The following is a 23,610-nucleotide window of genomic DNA, read 5'->3' as shown; positions in this document are numbered from 1 at the left end:
AAATTTGAGTTGGTCGACGACACTACTATTCGTATCTCTACACGCCCTAGTCAAAACCAAACATCACGTATTCACAATGAGATGGATTGAGCGCAAACGCATGAAAGGGAATAAGCCTAACAAAGAGATTCTTCTACATAGTCAAATGTACCGGTGCTGGGTAATTAATAATAATTGTATAGTTTATTGTATTTTTTATAATTATATAAAAAAGTATACACTATTACATCTATATACTTAATTGTATTTTTAAATTAATACAATTTTAATATATATTGTTAAAAATTAATTTTATATAATTAATTTATATAAAATCTAATTAAATAAAAATTAAAAAAAATAAAAAAGAGTCGTGGATTGGAACCACTGCTTGTGCAAATTTTTTTTAAAAAATATTTTTATATTCGACATCCGCGACGCGTTATAATTATATTATACAATTTCTTTATTTTTTTAATAATAAGAAAATAATTAACCCGCACAAAAAACCTCTCCCCTCACCAGAATTTCTCAGGCACACACAGACACAGAGAGTGGTCTAGAGACTTCATTTTTACTAACAATAAATTGAGGACCACTGTCTTTCTGGATGTGGCAGTAGCTGAAGAACGTATTGCCACATTAATGAAATCTTTATGCTGGAGATCTTTTTCATCATTTCTTTCTGCCATATAGTGTAGAAAGAAAAATTATGAACACACTGCTACTGCGCAGAAATTTCTGATATGTATTATTTGTTGTTAGTTTTTGAATTTGGTACAGCAGTTTAAGTTTTGACATTTTACCAGCGGTACTTCTGAAATGTCAATTAGGTTAAAAGATAAATGGTATGGAGCTCAATTCTGCACCATGTAATTCATATCCTTTGAGCTCTGCCATAATATCTTGCGCCAGCATTTAACAACTGAATTCTGGTTTCTGGGCCTCTCTCTCTCTCTTCTCTCCGGGAATGGCTCAGTTACTTCCTACGTCGCGCTTCACCTCAATCCACCAACACGCAACCCGTTCGACTAAATGCCCACCCCCTTTGTCAGTTTACTACTCGCTTATACCACTCCACTTGAAGAAGCCACATTCTTTCCTCCACAAGAACCGGAATTTTCCCAGGTTTTTGACCCGGGCTTTTGATACAGAGAGCGATGAAAAATTATCGGATGATTATCAGAAGATTGAAGGCGGAGGTGGGAGGGAGGGGGAGATGGTGGGTGATAATGGGAGCTCTTTTTCTGGATTTGATGATGACAAGTACCCGAGCGGGGAGTTTTTGTACAGGGAATATAATCTTTGGGAGAGTTTGGTTGTGAAGTTCAGGATGTTAGTTGCATGGCCTTGGGAGCGTGTCAAGAAGGGCAGCGTGCTTGTGATGAAAATTCGCGGAGAGGTGAATTATGCTTTCAATCTTTTGTTTTTCTGATGACGGTGGATTATTGTTGGATATTTGGTTATTATGTTGGGTGCTAAGATTGTTTGATACTCGTAATTCTTCTACAATTCATTGCTATTAGATATTCAATCTTTTGTTTTTCTGATGACGGTGGATTATTGTTGGATATTTGGTTATTGTGTTGGGTGATAAGATTGTTTGATACTCGTAATTCTTATACAATTCATTGCTATTAGATATCATTATATATATGAGATTTAATTTTCAAAGCATGTGCTGTTATGATGATCTGGCTTTTCATATCGTGCAATAATTTTGTGATGATCCATCAATTGTTGCAACATTTCAAGAAACTTTAATGAGGAGAAAAATTAAAAAATGCCCGTCAATTTTCTTGTTCTCGTTCAACTTTTTGATGCAGGTGGATTTGCTTAGTCTTAAAAGATTACAAGGCAGCCAATGGGTTGGGGATATGAAAATGCATTTTGTGTTATATTACAAACCTCAATATGTTGTTTCATATTTTTGTATAATATTATGTTATAAAACTGAAAATGTCTTCCTCGTGTTCTTTTGTCAGATATCTGATCAGCTGAAGAGCCGTTTCTCCTCAGGATTATCTTTACCTCAAATTTGTGAGAATTTTATAAAAGCAGCTTATGATCCTCGCATTTCGGGTATTTATCTCCACATAGAACCATTGAGTTGTGGATGGGGTAAAACTGAAGAAATTCGAAGGCACATTTTGGACTTCAAGAAATCAGGTATCGCCATATAATAATGAGGGCTTGTGCTCTGCTTGCATTGTGTTCTTTTGTTGTGTCCCTCAGAAATAAAGAAAACAGATTCAGATCCCTGATAGGGTTTGGCTAGAGAAACTCAGTGATGGGCGGGCTTGAAAATCTAAAATTGGCTCTATATTTCAAGTACTGCATGCATAAATCGATAGATGCTTGTATGCATGTGGCATTAGTTCATTAAAATGCACCTTCATTTACTTGTCCCTTCTTCCTTTGTCTCCTGCCATGTGTAATCACCAAAAGGTAACTATAAGGCTCATCGCAGAAGTGGCTGGTTACATATAAATTATCCATTAAATAAAACTAAAATTTTGTACCTAAAGTTGGTTAGCTATTGGTGAAAGTGGAAAAATGTTATTGTTTGACATTTATATTGTATTGCATCGAAGTTGTAAGATGGAGAAATGTCTACATCCTATTCTATATTTTTAATGGTGTTAGTAACTTGACAAATTAACAACTAATGGATGCGGAGAGGGGAATGCCATTGTTTCTTGGTCATCGTTACGATGTCCGTATCACTGTAAATTAATGATAAGTAATAACAGATGATTGCCAGCTTTTCTACATTGTTTTTGATATCTTCAAGTCTAATCAACTAGTTTTTTTGAGCACTCATGTGAGTTATTGCTCAAGGAATAATTAGGTAACGCAATAGTGTTTTTGCTTGAGTTTCTGTGAGGCAACAACAACCAAGTAAGTTAATTATTAAGATAAAAGAATATAGAGATCTACAATTTATGTGCATTACTTTCAATCATAAAGTACTGCTTCACATGGATGAACCCTCAGAGAAGCTATTTTTCGTTTATAGTTCAATTGATAACCTTACTTGGGTTGATATTTCTTTTTGTTTGCATGTGGGTTCAAATGTATTCTTGTTGGATGGAATTTGACTTTTGGAGCTCAAAATGTGTTAAATGTAGTTCCTCCTTTCTTTTTAACGTTTTTTTATATGTTGCATAAACGTCTTTCTGTGTGCTTAATTGCAAACTTAATTTTAAATGTTCCGTTCTTGTTTGTTTCTTTTGTTGTGGAAAATCATTATCTGGTTTTAGCGCCAAACTTGACACATTTGTTGCACTTACTATAGTGAATAATTCTATACCTAATGCTTAAACCACTAACCAGTCCAAGACTTATTCTGTGAAATCTGAGGTTCGGGAAAGACCATAACAACTTAGAGCAGATAGAATTGTGTACCAGAAGTAAGTTGGTGAGCTTTGGTTGATCTAATACATGCCAATTTATTGCAATTGGTTCTGCGGTGGGATGGCAAATCAATTCATTGGCTTCTGCATGAACATCATATGGAGGTTGTTTGTAGCATTTTATGGTACTTACACGTTGCCTTTTGGAAAGGAGTATAATTTTCAAAATTTTGTATGCACAAGCTCCAAAAACTGTAGACAGGCTGATCAAGAACTCAGCTAATGACCACAAAGTTCAAGTATTTTGGAATGTGTTGTAGCTATTTTACTTTTTAAGTACTTTTTGGTCTGTAATTTAAGAAGAGGAGAAATTTGTTGGACTGGAGAGCCAATAAAAAAATTGTTATAGCATGATTGAGTACAGAGGCAGAGGTTTGAGCTGTTTCTCATATTGTTTCTGAACTGTCTCTAAAATGTCTTGGAGGTCGTCTGGACCCAATTTGACGAGTCTTTAACATTGTATCGTGATAATAAAGAAATATCCAATGTTTCCCATGATCTAGAACATGATAGGTAGATTGCGGATTGAGGTGGATGGACTCTTGTCTAGCAGAAATTGGACCATAAGTTGATCTTCAGCCATTTTGATTTGACAAAAACTGCTTGCTGTAATTTAACCAGTAGAGTCTTATTTTCTGTAAATTCATTATGGATCCACTTCTATTGGAGAGGTAAATGAACATGGCGCAATAGCTGCAAGTTTAGGAATAACAATAGCAATAGCTGGTACAATCTGAATACAAGAAACAATATGGGAAAATCGAAATAATGGGATTTGTCTCGTACATCAAAGTCAAGTTCGAATTCCATGATTATTTTTCGGCTTAAGATTATTTTACAGCAAGTGGGTAATTGCGGGTTAATATGCTGGTCCGTAAAGTGCTAATTTCTGTGTAGGACTTTGTCCAATATAATTCTACCCAAGCTTATTTGATAAATAGAATTCAATCCAATATGCTTGCAAGTGGGTTATCTGATTCTTTTTGCTTAGTCCTTATATTATCTGAACTAATTATAAAGAGCTTGTCGGGGTTTAGATCTTTTTATTCTGAGTACTTCTACAATCGAGGATACTAACTTGTGGGATTAACTCTTATTTCTCTGTGTGACTTTGCTACATTATCAAGACGAGGAAATTAATTAAAAATAGTTTAAAAAAAGAGAAAATTGACTAAACACTGCATTTTGAAGAAGTTTCAAGATTTAGGCAGAACGGCGTCTGTGTTACATAACTTCTGCCTTTAAAATTATATTTGAAAAAAGAAAGAGTTCCTGGAAAACCAAAGAAAAAAGAAAACATAGAATTTTACAACAGCGCAGAACCACACTTTCAAAGCGCAGTCCTGCTCTGGGGGGTTTTTTATTTTATTTCGTCGGCAGCCAAGCGGCAGCATTGAAGCTTTGTTACTGCCATCGATGCAGCTTTGCAGCGCCAAAGCAGGGGAGGGCCCACCCACCCTCCTCCCCTCAATAATGATCATCCCCTAAATAATAGCCCTCCCCTCTCTTTCACATAACCACACCAATGCACAAAAGCCCTTTCCCCTCACCAAAATTTCTCAGGCATACACACAGGCACACAGAGTGGTCTAGAGACTTCATTTACTAACAATAAATTGAGGACCACTGTCTTTCTGGATGTGGCAGTAGCTGAAGAATGTATTGCCACATTAATGAAATCTTTATGCTGGAGATCTTTTTCATCATTTCTTTCTGCTGTATAGTGTAGAAAGAAAAATTATGAACACACTGCTACTGTGCAGAAATTTCTGATATGTATTATTTGTTGTTAGTTTTTGAATTTGGTACAGCAGTTTAAGTTTTGACATTTTACCAGTGTACTTCTGAAATATTGTGTCAAAACTCTGAAATTCTCTAATTTTGTAATTATATATAGTTCCTTAACTGGATAAAGCTGTTAAGAAGGCATTATGTTTTTAATCACATTTGCCATCTGAGGCTCCTATGATGGATCATGAAATTCCTTATATAGAAGTTGTTTCATCTACCCTTGTGGAATCTTTTCTGTCATAAAAGTTCATGCATGTATCTTTCTTCCAATATGCAGGCAAGTTCATTGTGGGCTATGTGCCAGCATGTGGAGAGAAAGAGTACTACATTGGTAGTGCTTGTGAAGAGCTTTATGCCCCAGCAAGTGCTTACTTTCAATTGTATGGACTCACTGTTCAGGCATCATTCCTTGGAGGTGAGTTGTTTCTGGTGGCTGCAGAAGGCTTATTCTTTAGTTAAACAAAGGACCCAGTACAGTATAGCCCTAACTTAATGCTGATGTAAGATGGTAAAAATGATGTGGATGCTACAAATATGCTCATTTCAACCAAATTTTCACTTTTGAAATTCGACTCTTTTTTTCTATTTAGATTTCAGTTTGTATATACTATAGGCACAGCTATGTTGGCTCATCAGAGACCATACAAGATGTTTCATAACCAGTAAAGAACTTTTAAATAGCCCAGTAATAAGCCCCTGCCCCCTGAACTAAGTGACTGAGGGTAAAAAAGTTACCTTTAGACTTACGAAAAAATTAAAAGATATAAATATGTAATTTACCAACTCCAAAATGAAAACCAGTTGCTTAGTTAATAAAAGAATGAGACAACCTCAAGTTAGCCATTTGATTTATGTGGAGGGCCAACCAAGTAAAATACTTTGTCATGCAACGGAACCCAAGTCACATACCAAGACTTAACCTGGTAGGTCATTGTCTTGCTTTGCTCACCACATCAATTGCGACGTTTATCTTATTCATGTTTGGTTGATGTTATGTCCCTTAGTTGGGCTTGGAGAAGTAGTTCCTACTTTCCAACTGTATGTTGTTCATTTCAGGCTCAAGTCGTAGGAACTTCTTTATCACTTCCTTTATTCCAAGCTGTTGCTTTCCTTATTATATCTGTACATGGCATAAAGTCAAATATATCCGGTTATGAATATGCATGAAGTTGTCAGTGCCTTGTTATTTAATCCATTATTAAGTTCTTCTTTTCTGCATCGTATGTGGCTCTGTACCGACATTCAGATATTTAAAAGACTGTTTTCAAAATTTTGGTAGCCCTCAGGTTGTAAGATTCAGCTAATAAACAACAGCTTTTGTCACTATTCAATGTAATGGTTTGGTTTTTTAATTTAATGAAATTATCCCTACCTCAAAACAGGAAAATGTACTTTCTCATTGTTTCTATACATAAAGCAGCTTACCAAATTGGTAAGAATTCAAATAGATAGAAAGACTGGTAACTTATAAGCATCTTAGGCTGCACTTATGCATATCCTTATAATCTCCTTTTAACTGCAGTGGAGTGGCGTCAACAATTGTTTTGTAGGTGTCCTGGAGAAAATTGGGGTTGAGCCACAGGTTCAACGGATTGGTAAATATAAGAGTGCTGGGGATCAACTTACGCGTAAAAACATATCTGACGAGAACCGGGAGATGCTAACAGCTTTGCTTGACAACATTTACGCAAACTGGGTAGAGAAAATTTCGCTTGAGAAAGGTAATTCTTGCAGTTAGTGGCTTGGTTTACGATTTACATTCAATAGATATCTGGTCATCTGATCTCTTATTTACATATGCAGGAAAGAAAAAAGAAGATATTGAAAATTTTATTGATGAAGGAGTTTATGAAGTTGAGAGATTGAAGGAAGATGGCTGGATAACTGATATAAAATATGATGATGAGGTGCGTGAGTTATATGTTTCTTACTTAAATTTTGCGACCTTTGTGGTGTGCGGGATGGTTCCTGGGTTTGGTACTCCTAACACAGAAACACTTAATTCAAAGGGGACATGGTGAAGCAGTGATTCTAAGTGATATCTCCTTTTATTGTATGGAAGACATGCAAAAGAATTTTGATTTCTGTTCTCTCAGATGCAGCATCTAACAGGATGCATTTAATTAGGCATCTAGTACTACCTGGGAAAAAACACTCTGACAACTTGTTGCTTAGCTAATTTGTGTAATTTGATATTTACATGCTTTATGATCAAACAATAATCTGAAAGCTTCACTAAATGGATACAGAGGACGTATGATATATGAAAAAGAGTGTTAGACTATAACAGTAGTCAGTGAAGGCAATAACTCAATAACATTAGGATTTGGCAGTTGAACACACATGGAAAATACGTAGTTCTTTTGCTGATCCTGCTGACATGACATAGTTATTGGTGCTAGGCTAGGCCTTAAAACTGGAACCAATTCTGTGAATTGGTCAATATGCTGTGTCCTGCATTTTCTTAGAAATAAACATACGAGACATTGTTGACATTTTTTTATAGATGGATACATGTCATATGCAATGTTGAAGAAAAAGTAAGCATATTTTGGTGAAGTTAGTAAACTTTTCTGTGTGTTTCAATAAGCATTATTTCTGAACTTGCAATAGACATTCAATTTTCTTGTGAGATGAATACCGAATCAATAATTTGGAAAAACAAGAGCCAAACCTATCCCTTTCTGACCGGCTCTTGTTCTACATAGGAGAAATACAATAGATCAATCCATTCCTCACTGAGTCACTCTCATACCTGATATTGTTCTAGAAAGGAATATAAGCAATCAATCTTTGCTGAGTCCCTCTCTCGTCTGGTCTTGTTCTTGAAAGGAAGTAAAATCAATCTATTTTCACTGAGTGTTGATTTGAAGAGTTGCCAGCTTCATAAAATTAGCTAGTTTTATGACTAAGGTAACTTAGATTACCGTTTGTTGTGTAATTTTTCATTACATGTGAATCATTTTGATTTCTGGGGGATTAGATTTGGGATCAGCAATGTCAACTTTTCATATCCTGAATCTCAGTTTCTCTTTGTTACTGATCATTCACATCTTTTTAGTAAGTTTCCATATTTCAGGTTATGTCACTGCTAAAAGAGCGTTTGGCAATTCCTAGTAGTAAAAATCTTCCAACAGTTGACTATAGGTATTTCTTTGTTGAATTTTATATTCATATCAGAATGCGACATGTATTTTTCAATTTTTTTTATGGTTTACCTATGGGTTTGGTATACTCTTCAGGCTGCCGTTGCAAAAGACAATGAGACTTTGCATCAATTGCATAATCGTGATGGTTAAAATATTTGTACCTTAATTTTCTGAAGTCCTTAACTCAGTTTCCCATAAACTATACTTAGAAGTTCTATACATAGTTAATAAAGTTGACCTTGATGATTAATCAGGAACTTTCTGTTTTGACCAACAGTCAGTGGTAAAATCTGTTTTTATTGGGAAGATAATATCTTTGCTACTCACCTAAGTTCAGATGCATTAGCAGTACAAGTGTTTGAAAAACTGTTCTTATCCCAGGAACAGGTCTTGGAATTGTTATAATATATGTAGGATGCAACTTCCCTTGTGTTTAAACGGATAATATTCTATGCTTATACTATATTCTTTCCTGACACATGTAGGAAATACAGCCGCGTTAAGAAATGGACTTTAGGCTTGACTGGATTTAGAGATCAAATAGCCATAATTAGAGCCTCTGGAAGCATCAGCCGTGTACGAGGTCCACTAAGTGCATCCAGCTCTGGGATCGTAGCTGAGCAATTCATTGAAAAGATTCGCAGTGTAAGAGGTACATGTATTTCCTATATATGTGAGAAAAAATGTTAATCTTATATTTGGTGTAAAGAGCATGCAAGCAGAAAGCTGACTCACCCTTGTACATCCTGCATGAGCACTACATAATACTCTATGTTATCTATGTTTTAAGTAAGGCTGCTCGAAACTTTAACATATAAAATTTGGTATCAGCAATTGCTTTTTTTTTTGGCAATCTAAGCATGTGTGTATATATATATTTTATCTTATAATTATAAGTTCTTATGTGTAAGAGTATGAATATTAATGATGTGGGGGGTTATTAAGAGAGTAAAATTTGGAAAAGAATTGAAATAAATAGGACAATTGCAGACTCGTTGGGACAAGTCTGAGCTCAGAGTTATTGAATGCTTACAATCTCTAAACAGAGAGAAAAACACTAGTACCCATTCCTTCTCTCATCAAATGGAAATTTGAACACGACTAATATACAAAAGTTTATATTTATTCATGCTTAATGATTGAAGTCTTTGAAAATAAATGTCCTTGTTCTTTGATTTTTATAGTGTGTGGATTTAAAATTTGCGAATGACTTTCCATTGATTTCTATTGTGAAGCCTCAATCAAGCTAGCAGATCTTTGTCTTCCAATAGAGTTTCTCAAGAAATATGAATATGAGGACAAATGAATATATCCAGAAATTGCATGGCTCTATTACCATTTAGTACCAGGAAATGATAACTAAGTGAAGATCAAATATAAGAAACATTGTTGGAACAAACATGAAATTGTTTGTGAGATAAAAGGCTTATTCCAAATTCTAGACAAAAAGGGTCAAGGGAGAATAACAATTGAAAGATATTAAACTAAGAATAAGAATATAAGAACTAAAATTGAGACTTACTCATTGAATTACTGGACTTGAAAAATTACAGAAGTTTTATAGAAATAAACAACGTATAGAGATGTCAACAATCAAAGACATTCTTGTTTTTGTTTACTAGAATATTGCAAACTTGCTAGATAGAGGGAAGTAATGAATTGGAAAAAGTTCATTTTTAATCTTGTGGCTAGAGGGGAGTTGCATTTTTACCCTTTTCTTTTGAAAGAATACATTTAATCCTATAATTTTAAAAATGTGATGGAGAAAAGCGTGTGTTCTTCATGCGTGAACGAGGCTGGTAAGTTGTGGATAAAATGTTTAACACATGCATTCTTATTTCATAATCCCAAATTTTCTATTTCCCATTTTTCTCACAAGCACTAATTTTTCACCCCAATCCATTGGAAGACCCAATATCTCTTCCTAATTCATCAATTGAGACCTAATTTGTCTCATTCATTCCTACCCAACCTCTAACCCATCCTGAAGATTTCCTTTTTGCAAAAATTAAGCAGTCTGAGATTACCCCATTAAGCGAAATACCAAATGTCTGAAAAATCTTGAAGTGCCTTTTTCAATTGTAACTGCAACATACTTGCTGAGCTGAGGAACTCTTGGAATTGCATCATTTTTATGTATTTATTTGAGGAGATTTAGGATTGATTCGAGAGAATAAGGCATTTTTGGAGTTGGATTGAAGAAATTAGGGATTGAGGGAACGGAGGCTTTTTGGGAATTAGGAGTTTTGTCTTCTATTCAAATGAGGAAGTATGTTTAAAGGTTTAATCCTCTTTCTTAGATAAAAAAAAGTATCCTTCTTGTTTTTTTCCCCCTCCGGCCACAATTCTTAGTCACCGACAAGTTTAGGAGTAAAAGTGAGTAAATGTGCTTTACATATCTAACGGCAGGGCTGAATTTGTTCACTAAGTAATTACGGACAAAGGTGTCAACATTATTAAACTTACCAATTAAATGTGATTTTTCAAAAGAAAAGATGACTAAAAGTGCAACATCTCTATAGTAACAAGATTAAAAATGAAATTTTGCGTAATGAATTGCTTAAAGTGGTGAAGTGTGTGTGAGAGTTGCTGAATGCAATCTCTCCCTCTTCCTCTTCTTTCAATTGCCTTTTATTTCTAGAAATTGAATGCATGGTGGGTGAAATTCCTTGTACGAGGTGATGGCAATAATGGGTTTAAATATGGACACAATAACCCACTAAGATGGGTGTGCAATTATAATTTTTGCCATTTTTCATTTTTTGTTGTTTTTCTGTGTCAGAAAATTACAAGAACAATTGTGAGTACTTCTAACAATCCATTTGCTGAAATTTAGTGTGGTAACTGCTTTTTTCCCTAATTTTTTCTTATTTCTGGACGCTTAGATTGAATATTCTCTTGTTTTTCACTTTGGTGGTCTTTCAAAAATTTTCCATTTTTTCCCAAGACTTTGGCCAATTTTTTGTAGCCAAATTTTGTTTTTCAATTTGAAATTTTTGCTGCTGAAAATTTGTTTCTTCTCCCAAGATGGTAGAGCATTGGCAGTATTCGGGATTTTGCTGGAGCTACTTTGGTATCATTTTGTCCTACCACTTGATGGGACATTCTTAACCATGGAGAAAATTTGAATATTTTCATTTTTAAGGCTTTGACTCGTGGTTTGACTTCTAGTATCCACGTGATATTGAATTGAATGTAAAATTTTGAGACATTGGGATTTTGGAGGATGTTGTCTTGGAGAAGAAGTGGTTTGCACATTTTTAAAGAACTGTTTTAAAGGATTCTTGTATTGCTTTTGTGGTTCACAGCCAAAATAAGGTCATAAACCAATTAGGAAACTTGATAAGTGAGATTTTAGTTCCAATTAAAAAATAGAAGGATTTGATATTTTTCTTATTTTGTTTACAAAGGAAGTGTTGCAATGTTTGATGTAATCATAATAAGAGACTAAATGGGAATATTTTTAAGAAGGACATGTTGGGATGCTTTGGATGGAGCTAATGGAATTGGTTTTCCCATGGGAGTGAACCTATTAGGTGTGTGCAATTTTTGGTTATGTGACCGAACTGAAAGTTCAATTTTTACTGAATATCAAACCAAAAATTTAGTTCGGTATTCGGATATTCTTTTAAAAAGTTTTGGTATTCGGTTCAGTTTCGATTTTTTTGTGCTGGTTAATCGAACCGATATGAATACCAAATTTTGAAATATATATTATATTATAACAGATATATATAATAAAAAAAATAATAGATAAATATTAAATACCTTAATATCTGTATTTATAAGAAAAAATAGTTATTTTATAGTTAATATATACTTAGTTGTTATAATTATTGCTTAATTTTTAAAAAAAAATTCTGTTAATTTGGTACAAAAACCGAACCGAAAAGCATTTCGGTTCGGTATTAATGGCGAACCGAAATTTTAATTAACCGAATTTTCGGTTCAATTTGGTTTGGTTATCCGAATTGAACACCCTTAAATCTATCACTTGTTTGGACAACTATTTGTGGTCGGATGAGACTTTTTGTGGCCTGGATAGAGACCGATAATATTCTCAAAGGTTTGGGGTTTTAGGAGTTTGAGGGCATAAAAGTGGAAGTTTTCTAGTGCATGTGGATGTTGAGTGGAGGGTATTCTAATTTGGGAACTTTAGTTGGTGGTTTTGCCAAAGGACTTACCTTTAGCTTTTGCCCTTCTAGTTCTTTGGACATCACGATAAAATCTCGAAGTAGAAAATTAGGATTATGGTTATGAGATTCCTATATATATTCTATATCAAAATTGACACATATAATACGGCATTAAGGCATGCATGCCATCTGGCAAAAGTTTGTTTTGAAATTAAATTTTTAATATTTTTGGTTAAAGCATCTTTTGCACCTCGACAATCACCTATTAAAAGAGGTTTCTTATTAAGTTAAAATTGAAATTTAGAAATGCATAGGGCAATAAATTATATTTCTTCTTTGTGAATAGGATGACTTTGTTTGGCTATGGTTTTTCACACTCCACACTAATAAAAAACTATAATTTGTTTTTCATCAATGATTTGACTATGAATGCTTGTGTATCCTATTTCACATGCACGTGTTTGAATTGTTTTAGATGTAGTGGATGACACATACTTATGCGAGGAATTGCTTTAATTTTCATCTTTAATTTTTTTCACTATTTTTGTACGGAGCTTGATCTAGGGAGTTGGAGGAGATTTTGATCTATATGTGGTCTATATTGTTTTGCCTTAAATTGGGATAAAAATCTGTAAATAATTTGGGCTGCCTGAGAGTCTTTTGAATTGTGTTTTGTCAATAATTTGGTCTGGAAAATTTTCTCCCAAGGTTAGTGACTTTTGTATTGGAATAATAGTTCCATGGTGAATTTGGTGTCCTAAGAACCTATTCCATCTTTTTTATTGATAAATTTGCTTTATCAGAAAAGAGCAAAAGGTTCCCTTCTTTGGTTCCTTAATCCTTTGTATTTGATTGCATACTTGTCTATTTATGTGATTTATATGCTATATGGTCCTTTTCAGAATCAAAAAGGTACAAAGCTGTTGTCCTCCGCATTGACAGTCCTGGAGGGGATGCCCTTGCTTCTGATTTGTAAGTCTTTTTTCTGTATTTGTGTTTTTCTTCTTGTAGTTATATACTTGTTTTGCCTAGTAGACTGAAATATGTAATAAAAGATATCGGTGTTCTAAAATATGTGAAATAGTACATAAAATAGTTTAATTTTAACTTAAGGTTACTCTAATTGGGCCTAACTTTGTTCCCTGCTGCTAGGAAGAACTCTGTTGCTACAACCACATTATGACTTACCCTTTTATTCAAAATTTTATATCACATATTCCATTGGTCTGATGGAATTCATAACCTCAAGCTGTGGTGAGGAGGATAAATATAAATACTAAGCATATACTTTGAGAAAGGAGCCATTGGAGAAAATTTTCTTACTTCTGTTACCTTGAGTATAAGATGGGCAATCATGCTCGGAAACTTCACAAGAATCACACCGTAATTACTTCTATTACATTGCTTAGAGAAGCAGGGACAAGTTCCTCTAGTAAATTTGGAACGGTTGTCCTATATGCATGTGTAACTACATCAAATATGAAAAAGGAAAAAGAGGGAATCAAAGTTTTCTTCAGGACTAGATTGTGCTCAACAGTAAGTAGACTTCTTAGATAAGGATGAACCAACGTCTAGTTAGTAAGTCCCTCCTCCCCCATGCTCTGGCTCTATGTGTCGTTCTCTCTGTTAGAAAATTATTAATGCTGCTATACATAAGAGAGGTTTTAAAATTGAAAAGCATCATAATGATTTCCAAAACATTTAGTTTAGAGGCCATCAGTGTGTTCACACAAGTATGAAAGCAAGGGTGCAGCTTGTAAAAGAAGAGCCAATAAATGCCAGACTTGTTTTCCAGAAAAAAGAAATGGCGGTGGAACCATACTCATGGTTACAACAACAAAGAGGATTTTGTGGTGGGTATTGAATCGATAAGCAATAAACCATTATCTCTGAGGTGCATTAGTCATTTAAATTATGTCCAAGTTGTCTTTTCTCGCTTGACGGAAAAGATATCCCAGATCATGAAGGGAGAAAATTTTTTGGACTTTGTGTAATTTACTTCAGTGAGGCACTTACCAAGCCTTCAAATGAGTTCCATGTTGTTTATAAGAATCTAGTTTCTTGATTATTTCTGGCAGCGCTATCCAGTTTGGTAGTTAGCATGATAGAATCCCTGATGAATACAGTAAACTAAAGTGAGCTTGTGAAATACATGGGAGTGAAATGTCTATTTATCACTGCTATGATGTGCAGTAGTAATTATTGGTTTTCATGGGGGGAAGGGATCAGGATATAAGTTGGGCCACAAAGTTTTGTCAATTACCAGTGTTCTTTTTTTATTCTTTTTGTTCCTAAATGAATTTTAGCTTGTAATTTCTCTTGGATGCTGTACTATAGTATCATTAGACCACACAAAGTAGAATAATCCTCTCTGACTGCTTAGGCAAGATGGAGAAGAGATGCTTCTTGAATCATTTTATCATTAGAAAAGATGATCTGTTAAAGAACTGAATATTGACTCTTCATATCAGAGATAAGTTCTGGTACTAGCAATAATTATCTTTACATGTGCTAGAACATAATGAAATGCACAAGCTTCTGAAACCTAGTATTCGCTATTGCTGTACTATAAAGGTTTGATTAGTGTGTATGAATGTTGACCACTGAGCATGAGAATGCCATTATTTTAAAATAAATAGTCTTTTTAGATATTGGCTATGAAATTTTTTGCAGAAGACTTTCTAAACTTGTCCCATATGGTTACATCACAGAAACCTTGGTGGTATTAATATAATTATCTCATATGTTTACTGAGTTCTAATGGAAATGAGAGGATTTGGTGTTCCTGTAGTACTAAATCACGCGATTCTAAAACGATGAATCCAGTTCTAGCAAATTGAATCGTTCTCTCATCAATTCACAAACCTAATGCTAAATATCTATTACAATTTTAAAACAATTTGAAGTGTATTGAGGAAAAATAGCAACCTATGTTCAACAGAATATGCTCGTTATCATTTCATTTACTATTGATGTTCTTGGGATTCAACAGAATGTGGAGAGAAATCAAACTTTTGGCTGCCTCAAAACCTGTTGTTGCATCAATGGCTGATGTTGCTGCTAGTGGAGGATATTACATGGCAATGGCTGCACAGACTATAGTTGCGGAAAACCTTACCCTTACTGGTTCGATTGGAGTTGTGACAGGTCATTCTTCCAACTCTTATCTATCAGTGGCAAGAAATAAGAAATTTTTTACTAAAGTTGTCCAGTAGTTGCATTCTTCAATGGGCTTCAGATATTCACGTTACATGTTTTGATTTTAGTTAAAGTAAGTGACAAGAAGTTGTTAATTGAGACACTCAAATTTGTAGAAGTCAAAAGAAACTGTGGGTATTTTTACAGTTGTAAGGCAACTTCGTCCATATAAATCAGAATTTGGATGAATAATATCTGTTTTAAGTTTCCTCGAAGAAACCACATCTCAAAAGATTAGGCACATCCATAAAAGTTTGCAGGTTTATCTTGACCTGCAATTTGCTTTTGCTTTATGAGATGGTCTTTATATTCAGACAGGGGCTAATACATTCATGCTCCTTGGGACCTTATCCTATAGTGCAATTACACTTTATGTCATTGAAGCGATTACACTTAGATTTCCTCTTAAAATTCTTTGTTTGCAATAGGACTCTTTTACCCTTAGGATTTATGACGGAAAATGTTGACGTTCACAAAAAGTTTTAAATGGACTTTCAATTTTGTTCATCACCCAACGATCCTTATATTTTGTTGACCAGAATACCCTCGTTAATGTTTTGAAACTTGGAGGTGTAAGTGTAATGCTTATATAGTTAAAACGGGGAGTAAATATAATAAAATACTAGTATGGAATATAACAGCTGGAGATGGAAAAAATTATCTATTTTTTTGTTTTTCATCTTTCTGTATAGAGAGTGACATTACAACCATTCTTGCATTTGTTACAAAAAGCTGTCTTGTTCAAACACTTCTGGTATAGTTGGATTGAAATATAAAAAAAGAAATATTTACATTTATATGAAAAGAAAAACAAACGCGATGATGCTAAAATGATAATAAATCCCAAAAGGTGGTTGTTGTGCTGCCATACAAGTTATTGATACGAAATCTAATGAAATTAGTGAAAACTATGCTACGGTGACTCAAAAGTAAGTATTTAATATAGTAATCGTTGTAGGAACAAATCCATTGGTTGTCTCAGTCATTGTTTTAAATGGCGCGTCATGGCGCATGCGGCAAAAGGCAAGAGCCCATTGCCATTTTTTGAAATGGCGCTTGGCTTTTGCTTGACGCGGCTATAGTGTGCTCTAAGGCGCCTGCTGAAGTTAAGGCTAGGCTGGGCTTTTTATAAAATGAAAAAAAAAAACTGACAAAAAACCCCTAATCTGCGACATTTTTCTTCCCCCTCTTCATTTAATGTCGTCTTCTTTCTTTCTGATACTATGGCCTTTTTTTCTATCCTCTTCTTCTTGTCCTTTCTTCTTTCTTTTCTATCAAAGCTTTCTTCTTTCTTTTCTATCAAAGGCTACGGTTCCACCTCTTATTTGGCATTCAATTAATTTCTATGTCCAAAACACAATATATGTTATTGTTATTTAATGAATACACAATTTCATAATTAATAACAATATACTACATCCATCATCACTTCAAAATATGATGAGACACCCCTATTTGTAAGAACATTAAGAAAACACCTCCTTAGCACATTAGAAATATTATAAAAGACACCCCGTATTACTATACTGCCAAATCACATCATATTTAATTGAACGTATATATTAATTGTGTACATACTGGATAAGTATGAGGATATTAATAAAGCTTAGAAGGCATACATTCTACCTATTCATTTTAAAAGTTTGAAGATTTCCTAATCAATTTTTTTAAGCATTTTCTCAAAACATTGAGAAAAGAAACCTATAAAGATATTGCTTGAACTATAAAACATGATGAATTCATTCATCAGAAAACATAGACATTACAAATACAGCCATTAACAAATTTATTCCATTATCTTCTGTAAGTCAAGAGTAAAATGAAAATTTCACCACTTTAGGGTTTACAATGGAGCATTTCCGGGGGGACTCTAGGTGCACTTTCAAAGTTTTCATACAATAGATATCTGATTGTGTTGTGAAAGTAAAGTTAGGTGTATTGATATTTATGCTACTTTGCTACTGGGGAAGTTTGATTTGGATAGATTTTATGAAAACATTGATGATAAAGTTTATTGATATTTTTGCTATTTTGCCCCTAGGAAAGTTCAATTTGGAAAAACTTTATGAAAGGATTGGCTTCAATAAGGAGATTATATCAAGGGGACGATATGCAGAACTTACTGCAGCTGAACAACGACCTTTCAGGTATGTTAAATTTTGTGTTGCAAAGGAGATATGAACTTGCATTTGATATATAGAAGGGTTCAATTTTGCAACTGGGCGTCAAGTTGGTGAAGTTATGGACTGGCTTCTACCATAATTATTGTCATCTTATTCCCCTCTTCTTGTCAGCACATTGCGACCTTTATACATCGCTGTTGCAGTTAAAATTACTCTACACAAGGGCATAAATCTTTTGATATTTCTAGGCTTTTACATACATAAAGTGAGGTAAAATGTTGTACGTTATGAGCGTTTTTGGGGTTTTGCATACGTAAAGTGAGGTGTGTTGTATGTTATGAGTGTTCTGACAGGAAGTAATGCATTGGGAAACTCTGTAACATAATAACATGGCTTAAAGTATCGGTCAAGATGATATCCTTTGATACATACTCAAATTGGTCCTTGTCTATTGTGGGATACCAGGTGATACCTATTATTTTTTGAGTTTATATGTATTATCAATGATGTCCTAATATTAGATTATATTACCGATAAATTAATTTATCGTCAATATCACGATATTCTCAGCGATATTATGTGGTAACATTAGATTGTCGCATGTATTATATATTTCCCAAAGACTCTTTGAAATATGATTTTTTAACGTATTATTATATGTATACAGAATATTTTCATATTAGTATTACTCAAATTATTTTTTATTACGAATGCAAGTGTAACGATAATGTTTATTTAATTCTGTTCAAAGAATTTTTAACATATATTTATGACTAGTAATTTATGTTATAATTTTATTCATTTTCTAGAATTTTTTGACATCCTATAATACATTTTTTTCTTATCTCTTGATAATATGCTGATACACTCCATCCGATGTGGACGACCCCTACCGATTCTGTTGCCAATACTACAACCTTGATCTATGGTAGCTGAAGTGGCCAGTGGAACAATGGAGGTTTTAAAATCTCTGGTATTAAAACTCAGAGATAAAAGAACTCCTTTTCACCTCATGTCACCACTTCTATTTTATCTGGTGTAAACTGTTGAAACTCAGAGATAAAAGGACTCCTTTTCACCTCTGGAGTTTTAAACAAAGGGAAGAAAATGCAAGACCTAGAGTGCCATTTATTTGTATACCAATTTATAGAGTTATTCATCTCTGTTTTTCCGTTTGATTTATGCTTATTATGGGTCCTTTTGCAGACAGATTACTTACGGACTATGGTTTTTTGTTATATAAGGGCTGATGAAGCAGAACTCTTTGCAAAGTCAGCACAGAGTGCATATAGAAGTTTCCGGGACAAGGCAGCCTCTTCAAGATCAATGACTGTATGGCATTCAGTAACATATACATCCCCTTGCCAGGAGCCAACATTTGCTGAAAGGAAAATTAATATCATAGGATGCTATAAATTATATTACCAAGTCCCTTATATTCAAGTAAATCATGTTTTAGGTAGACAAGATGGAGGAGGTTGCTCAAGGAAGAGTTTGGACTGGCAATGATGCAGCTGCACGAGGTCTAGTTGATGCTGTTGGTGGACTATCTCGAGCTGTGGCAATAGCAAAACAGAAGGCTAATTTACCATTGGACAAACAGGTTACTTTGAATAATATTCTATTGATTCTTGGCATATGAATCATTAATGTTCTTGTGCATTTATAGAATATCTACAAGAAAGGATGGTTTTCCTTTTCAAAATGAGCCTAGAGGAACCATAAAGTAGATCAAAATGCATCGGTAAACTTTTCTGGGGAGACAAATTAAAATCAGGTGTAGGGTGTTCTGAGATAGAATAACAATAATACTACAAGATGCCTATAATATTTACAAGATTTTTATTTCTCAGATGCTATTGGGGTTGACTGTTCGAAACTAAAGTCATTAATGTGGTTATTAGTTCTTACTTCATGATTGCTTAAACAATTTGCATAGGGCATAAATTGTTTGAGTTTAAACTTTTTTTTCTAAACTCAAATGCTTTTAATTCTTTTTGATTTGCATTCATGCATAAATCTTAAAGAGTTAGTTGAGATCATTTGGTATTTTTGTATAAACATTCACGACCTCAGGCCAATGAAACCCTCACTTTCATGGTTATTGTAGTGTTTTTTTTTTCAGTTATTGTGGATAAAACTCGTACTAGGAAAGGATTGTCTGTTGTTGTACACATGTGGCTATTGTCAAGTTGTGATAATATCCAATCCAGGCCCATAATGATGATATAATATTCAAGCCCAAATCCGAACCAAATAGCTCTATAGAAACCCCAACTCCGGCCTAAACCCAACAAAATAAATATTTTAGGTATGGTAAGGGGTCTACTCAAATCACCCTATACCCCAAATCTTTTCATTATAATCATTAAAAATTATTTGTAAATACAGAACATTATTTACCTGGTGATGAACTTCGAAAAACAAATGGTGGGATTGGGTGGAGTCTGGATCCATCAAATTGATAATGGGTAAGTTGTGGATATGAGCATGGTCAGGGTATTACCCGCCTATTGACAACTCTAGTTGTGGCTTGCCATAGGATATTTATAGTGCATTGAGATTTCATTACAATGCAGGTTGTAATGTGAAATCATGCATTTACTGTTGGATCTCATGTGAACATGAATCATACTCAATCTCCAATACATGGTACTCCCCCTTTCTCCATGAGTTCGTGTTTTGGCATTTCTAACGAGTCCTAAACTTCAGGTCACCCTGGTTGAGCTGTCAAGACCTTCTACTTCTCTTCCTGAAATCTTGGGCTTAGGTAGCACTCTTGTTGAAGCAGACAAAGCATTTAAAGAGTTGCTACAGGTCATGGCATCATCTGATGTAGTTCAAGCCCGTATGGATGGAATCATGATGGAACAATTAGATGGAGCTTCATATGCCAACTTTATCTTCAGACTGATAAAAGATTACCTAAGATCTCTCTAGTTTTTACAAAATTCTTCCTTATTTTCGTAGTCAATCAAAGCAAAAGCAAGTTGGTATGCATCATCTGAAAGCGGATTGGCCATGTAAATTCAGCCTGAATACAAATGCATGTTATCCGTGGTACACAGCAGAGTTTGCTAGGTAATGTTCTAACTTCCAGAGCTATTTTGTACTCTGCTGCTAGGATAAAGAGCACAGCTCAGCAATTGAAGTCTTTGAGCTTGCCATATTGTAGTGCATCTAGAACTTGTTCATGTGAATAGTGGGTGTTTTCCCTTTATTTATATAACAGATCTGTATTGTTACCAAGCCTCGAACGTGAGAAATCTAGAGTTAAGAACTACTCCTGCATTGTGGGCATACTATTTGAGGCAGGATTCTTGTGAACTTTGTAAAAAGTGATGTTAGGTAACCAATGTTTTGTTCATGTAAACACTAAATAATGGCCCAATAATAGGAGGCATCACACCAGAAAGACGAAGATAGAGACATTCTTTCTGATAATCTGTGCTTGTTACTATTAATGATGCTTTTAATCACTGGGGATATATTTTTCCAAGTGAGGTACTTTTTCCTTGATAGATTGTTTACGGAAACTTACTACATAGAGCATTTGTCTTGATACAAGTATGTCTTTCAAGTAGTATAATTGTGGCAACTACATAAAATATATTGAATCAATATGCCAATCACCAGAGTGATGGATGGCTGATGCTGGGCTAGTTGTTGGAATTTGTTGATCTTTTTTGTGAATGATCTTTCATCTATATTTTATTCAAAAGGGTGGGAGGTCTTTGGTTTTTCACCTTTTCTGGTATGCTATTTTGTATTTTTAATATTTAATTTAGTTTTCGTATTTTGTTATTTAACTCCTCTCTCTCTCTTGTTATAAAATATGGTCCATGACTTATTTAGTAGACCCAGCCTAAAACCTCCCAAAACCATTCACTGGATGGCTTTGCCCATATCTACCGCTTTGGCCCATTCCTTTATCTCAGCTCACTTGACCTACTCGGCTCATTATTTGACCCGACTCCTCTTATATAGTTATCCTCCCATTTAGTAGGTGAAAACCCTAACCCTAATTCTCCTCGTCTCCTCGTCTCTTTCGCCCTTTCTCTCTCTGATCTCCTCTTAGTTTCTTGCTCCGCTATCTCCCTCTCTCTCCCACATCAATGTTTTCCTCCTTATTTAAGCAGCCAGTTTTTCTAGTGGAAAACAACCGAACAAAAACTCTCTTCCTCCTACATTTGTTCTTTGTGACTAGCCTTTCCCAAGTGGAAGTTATGATCCTTTGTGGATAAGGGCTTGGTGGTGTGTTTTGGGTGTAGCAACCATGAGTGATTGACGGCTTTGGTGGCTATGGGCTTCTCTCTACTGGATGTGGGCCCTGAGCCAAACACTCTTTACTATTCTTATTTTTCTTTTACTGTATTTATTAGATCTATAATTATTCGTAATATTTGTTAATATTTTTGTATTATTGGTTTGTATAAGGATTCCGTAACCTACGGTTTAATGTAATAGTTGTTAGGGTTTTGTAATCTTGGGTTCACTGCTGGTGGATTCTTCCAAGAGTGGTATCAAAGCCATAAGGCTCTTTCTCTCCGGTGCCGATAAGATCGCCTTCATCTTGTGTTAAATGCTGAAAATTTTGAACTTAGTACTTATGAAGAAACTTTACAATATGCTAATTCGAAACACTGGATGCAAGCCATGAATGAAGAAATGAAATATTTGCATGCTAATAAAAATTGAGTTCTTATTATTTTGTTATTGATTGCAAATGGATTTTCAAAATTAAAAACAAGAAAATGATTCAAAACATTTTAAAGCAAAGTTAGTGGTAAAAGGCATTACTCAAAAAGAAGGAATTGATTGTACAAAGATTTTCTCTCATCTTATGAAATATACTACTGTTAGAATAATTCTTGCTCTTGTTGCTCATTTTGATTGGGAATTGAAACAAATGGATATTAAAACTGTTTTTTTGCATGGTGACTTAGAAGAACAAATTTATATGCACCAACCTAGTGGTTTTAGTGACAAACAAAAATCTGATTATGTTTATCTGCTAAAGAAATCCCTATATGGATTAAAACAATCACCTAAGCTATGGAACAAGAAATTTAATCTGTCCAGGCATTTCTTAAGTTTTAATAGAAGTGCCTTGATCATTGCTTGTATTTTAAATATGATTATTCTGTTCATGTGTTTCTTGTGCTATATGTTGATGATATGTTAATTGTTAGTTCAACTTAAAATCGATTAAAGAATTGCAAAATAACTTGAGCAGAAATTTTGAAATGAAAGATTTGGGTGATGCTAAGAAGATTTTAGGGATGTCTATCGATAGAAAAAAAAAGTAATTCTACAATTTTTTTGAATAAAAAATTCTATGTTAGATCTGTACTAGAAAAATTTTCTATGGTTGATTCAAAACCCTCTTTTGTTCCTTTAGCTGCTCATTTTCAATTAAGTAAAAATCATAATTCTAAAACTGAATCTGCAAAAGAACAAATGAAGAATGTTCCCTACTTTAGTGCAATTGGGTCTGTAATGTATTTAATGGTTAGTACTTGCCCAGATATTGCCTATGTTGTAAGCTGCCTAAGTAAATATATGTCTAATGCTAGGCTTCGTTATTGGGATGCTCTTAAATGGTTGCATAGGTATTTAAATGGTCTTATGAATACTGATATGAAATTTTCTAAGTGTGCTGATGGTGCAAAATTAATAGGATATGTAGGCTCCAACTATGCTAATGATAGAGATGGTAGGAAATCAACTACATCATATGTGTTTACCTTATGTGGTGCTTGCATTAGCTGAAAATCACAACTTCAACACATTGTTGCATTATCAACAATTGAAGCAG

The 23,610-nt window shown here is 34.3% G+C and overlaps 1 protein-coding gene across 1 annotated transcript; it reads left to right on the top strand.

The window, feature by feature from the left end:
* LOC105175984 (serine protease SPPA, chloroplastic-like) lies at nt 509-21,311 on the top strand. The gene is made up of 13 exons (XM_011098635.2): nt 509-1,381; nt 1,965-2,148; nt 5,464-5,601; nt 6,737-6,907; nt 6,990-7,093; nt 8,266-8,333; nt 8,821-8,987; nt 13,374-13,443; nt 15,464-15,618; nt 17,711-17,816; nt 19,037-19,124; nt 19,252-19,395; nt 20,505-21,311. Exons 1-13 carry the CDS (start codon nt 950-952, stop codon nt 20,730-20,732), a joined length of 2,055 nt encoding a protein of 684 aa, XP_011096937.1. The 5' UTR covers nt 509-949; the 3' UTR covers nt 20,733-21,311.

Source organism: Sesamum indicum, linkage group LG13 (assembly GCF_000512975.1).
Source record: "Sesamum indicum cultivar Zhongzhi No. 13 linkage group LG13, S_indicum_v1.0, whole genome shotgun sequence".
Classification (NCBI taxonomy): Eukaryota; Viridiplantae; Streptophyta; class Magnoliopsida; order Lamiales; family Pedaliaceae; genus Sesamum; species Sesamum indicum.
This window is presented reverse-complemented; position numbering and strand designations above follow the sequence as displayed.

Coding starts and splice junctions, on each gene's coding strand:
- LOC105175984 (XM_011098635.2), top strand. CDS start 950: ATGGCTCAGTTACTTCCTACGTCGCGCTTCACCTCAATCCACCAACAC. Junction 7,094..8,265: donor ATATAAAATATGATGATGAG/GTGCGTGAGTTA, acceptor TCCATATTTCAG/GTTATGTCACTGCTAAAAGA. Junction 13,444..15,463: donor GATGCCCTTGCTTCTGATTT/GTAAGTCTTTTT, acceptor GGGATTCAACAG/AATGTGGAGAGAAATCAAAC.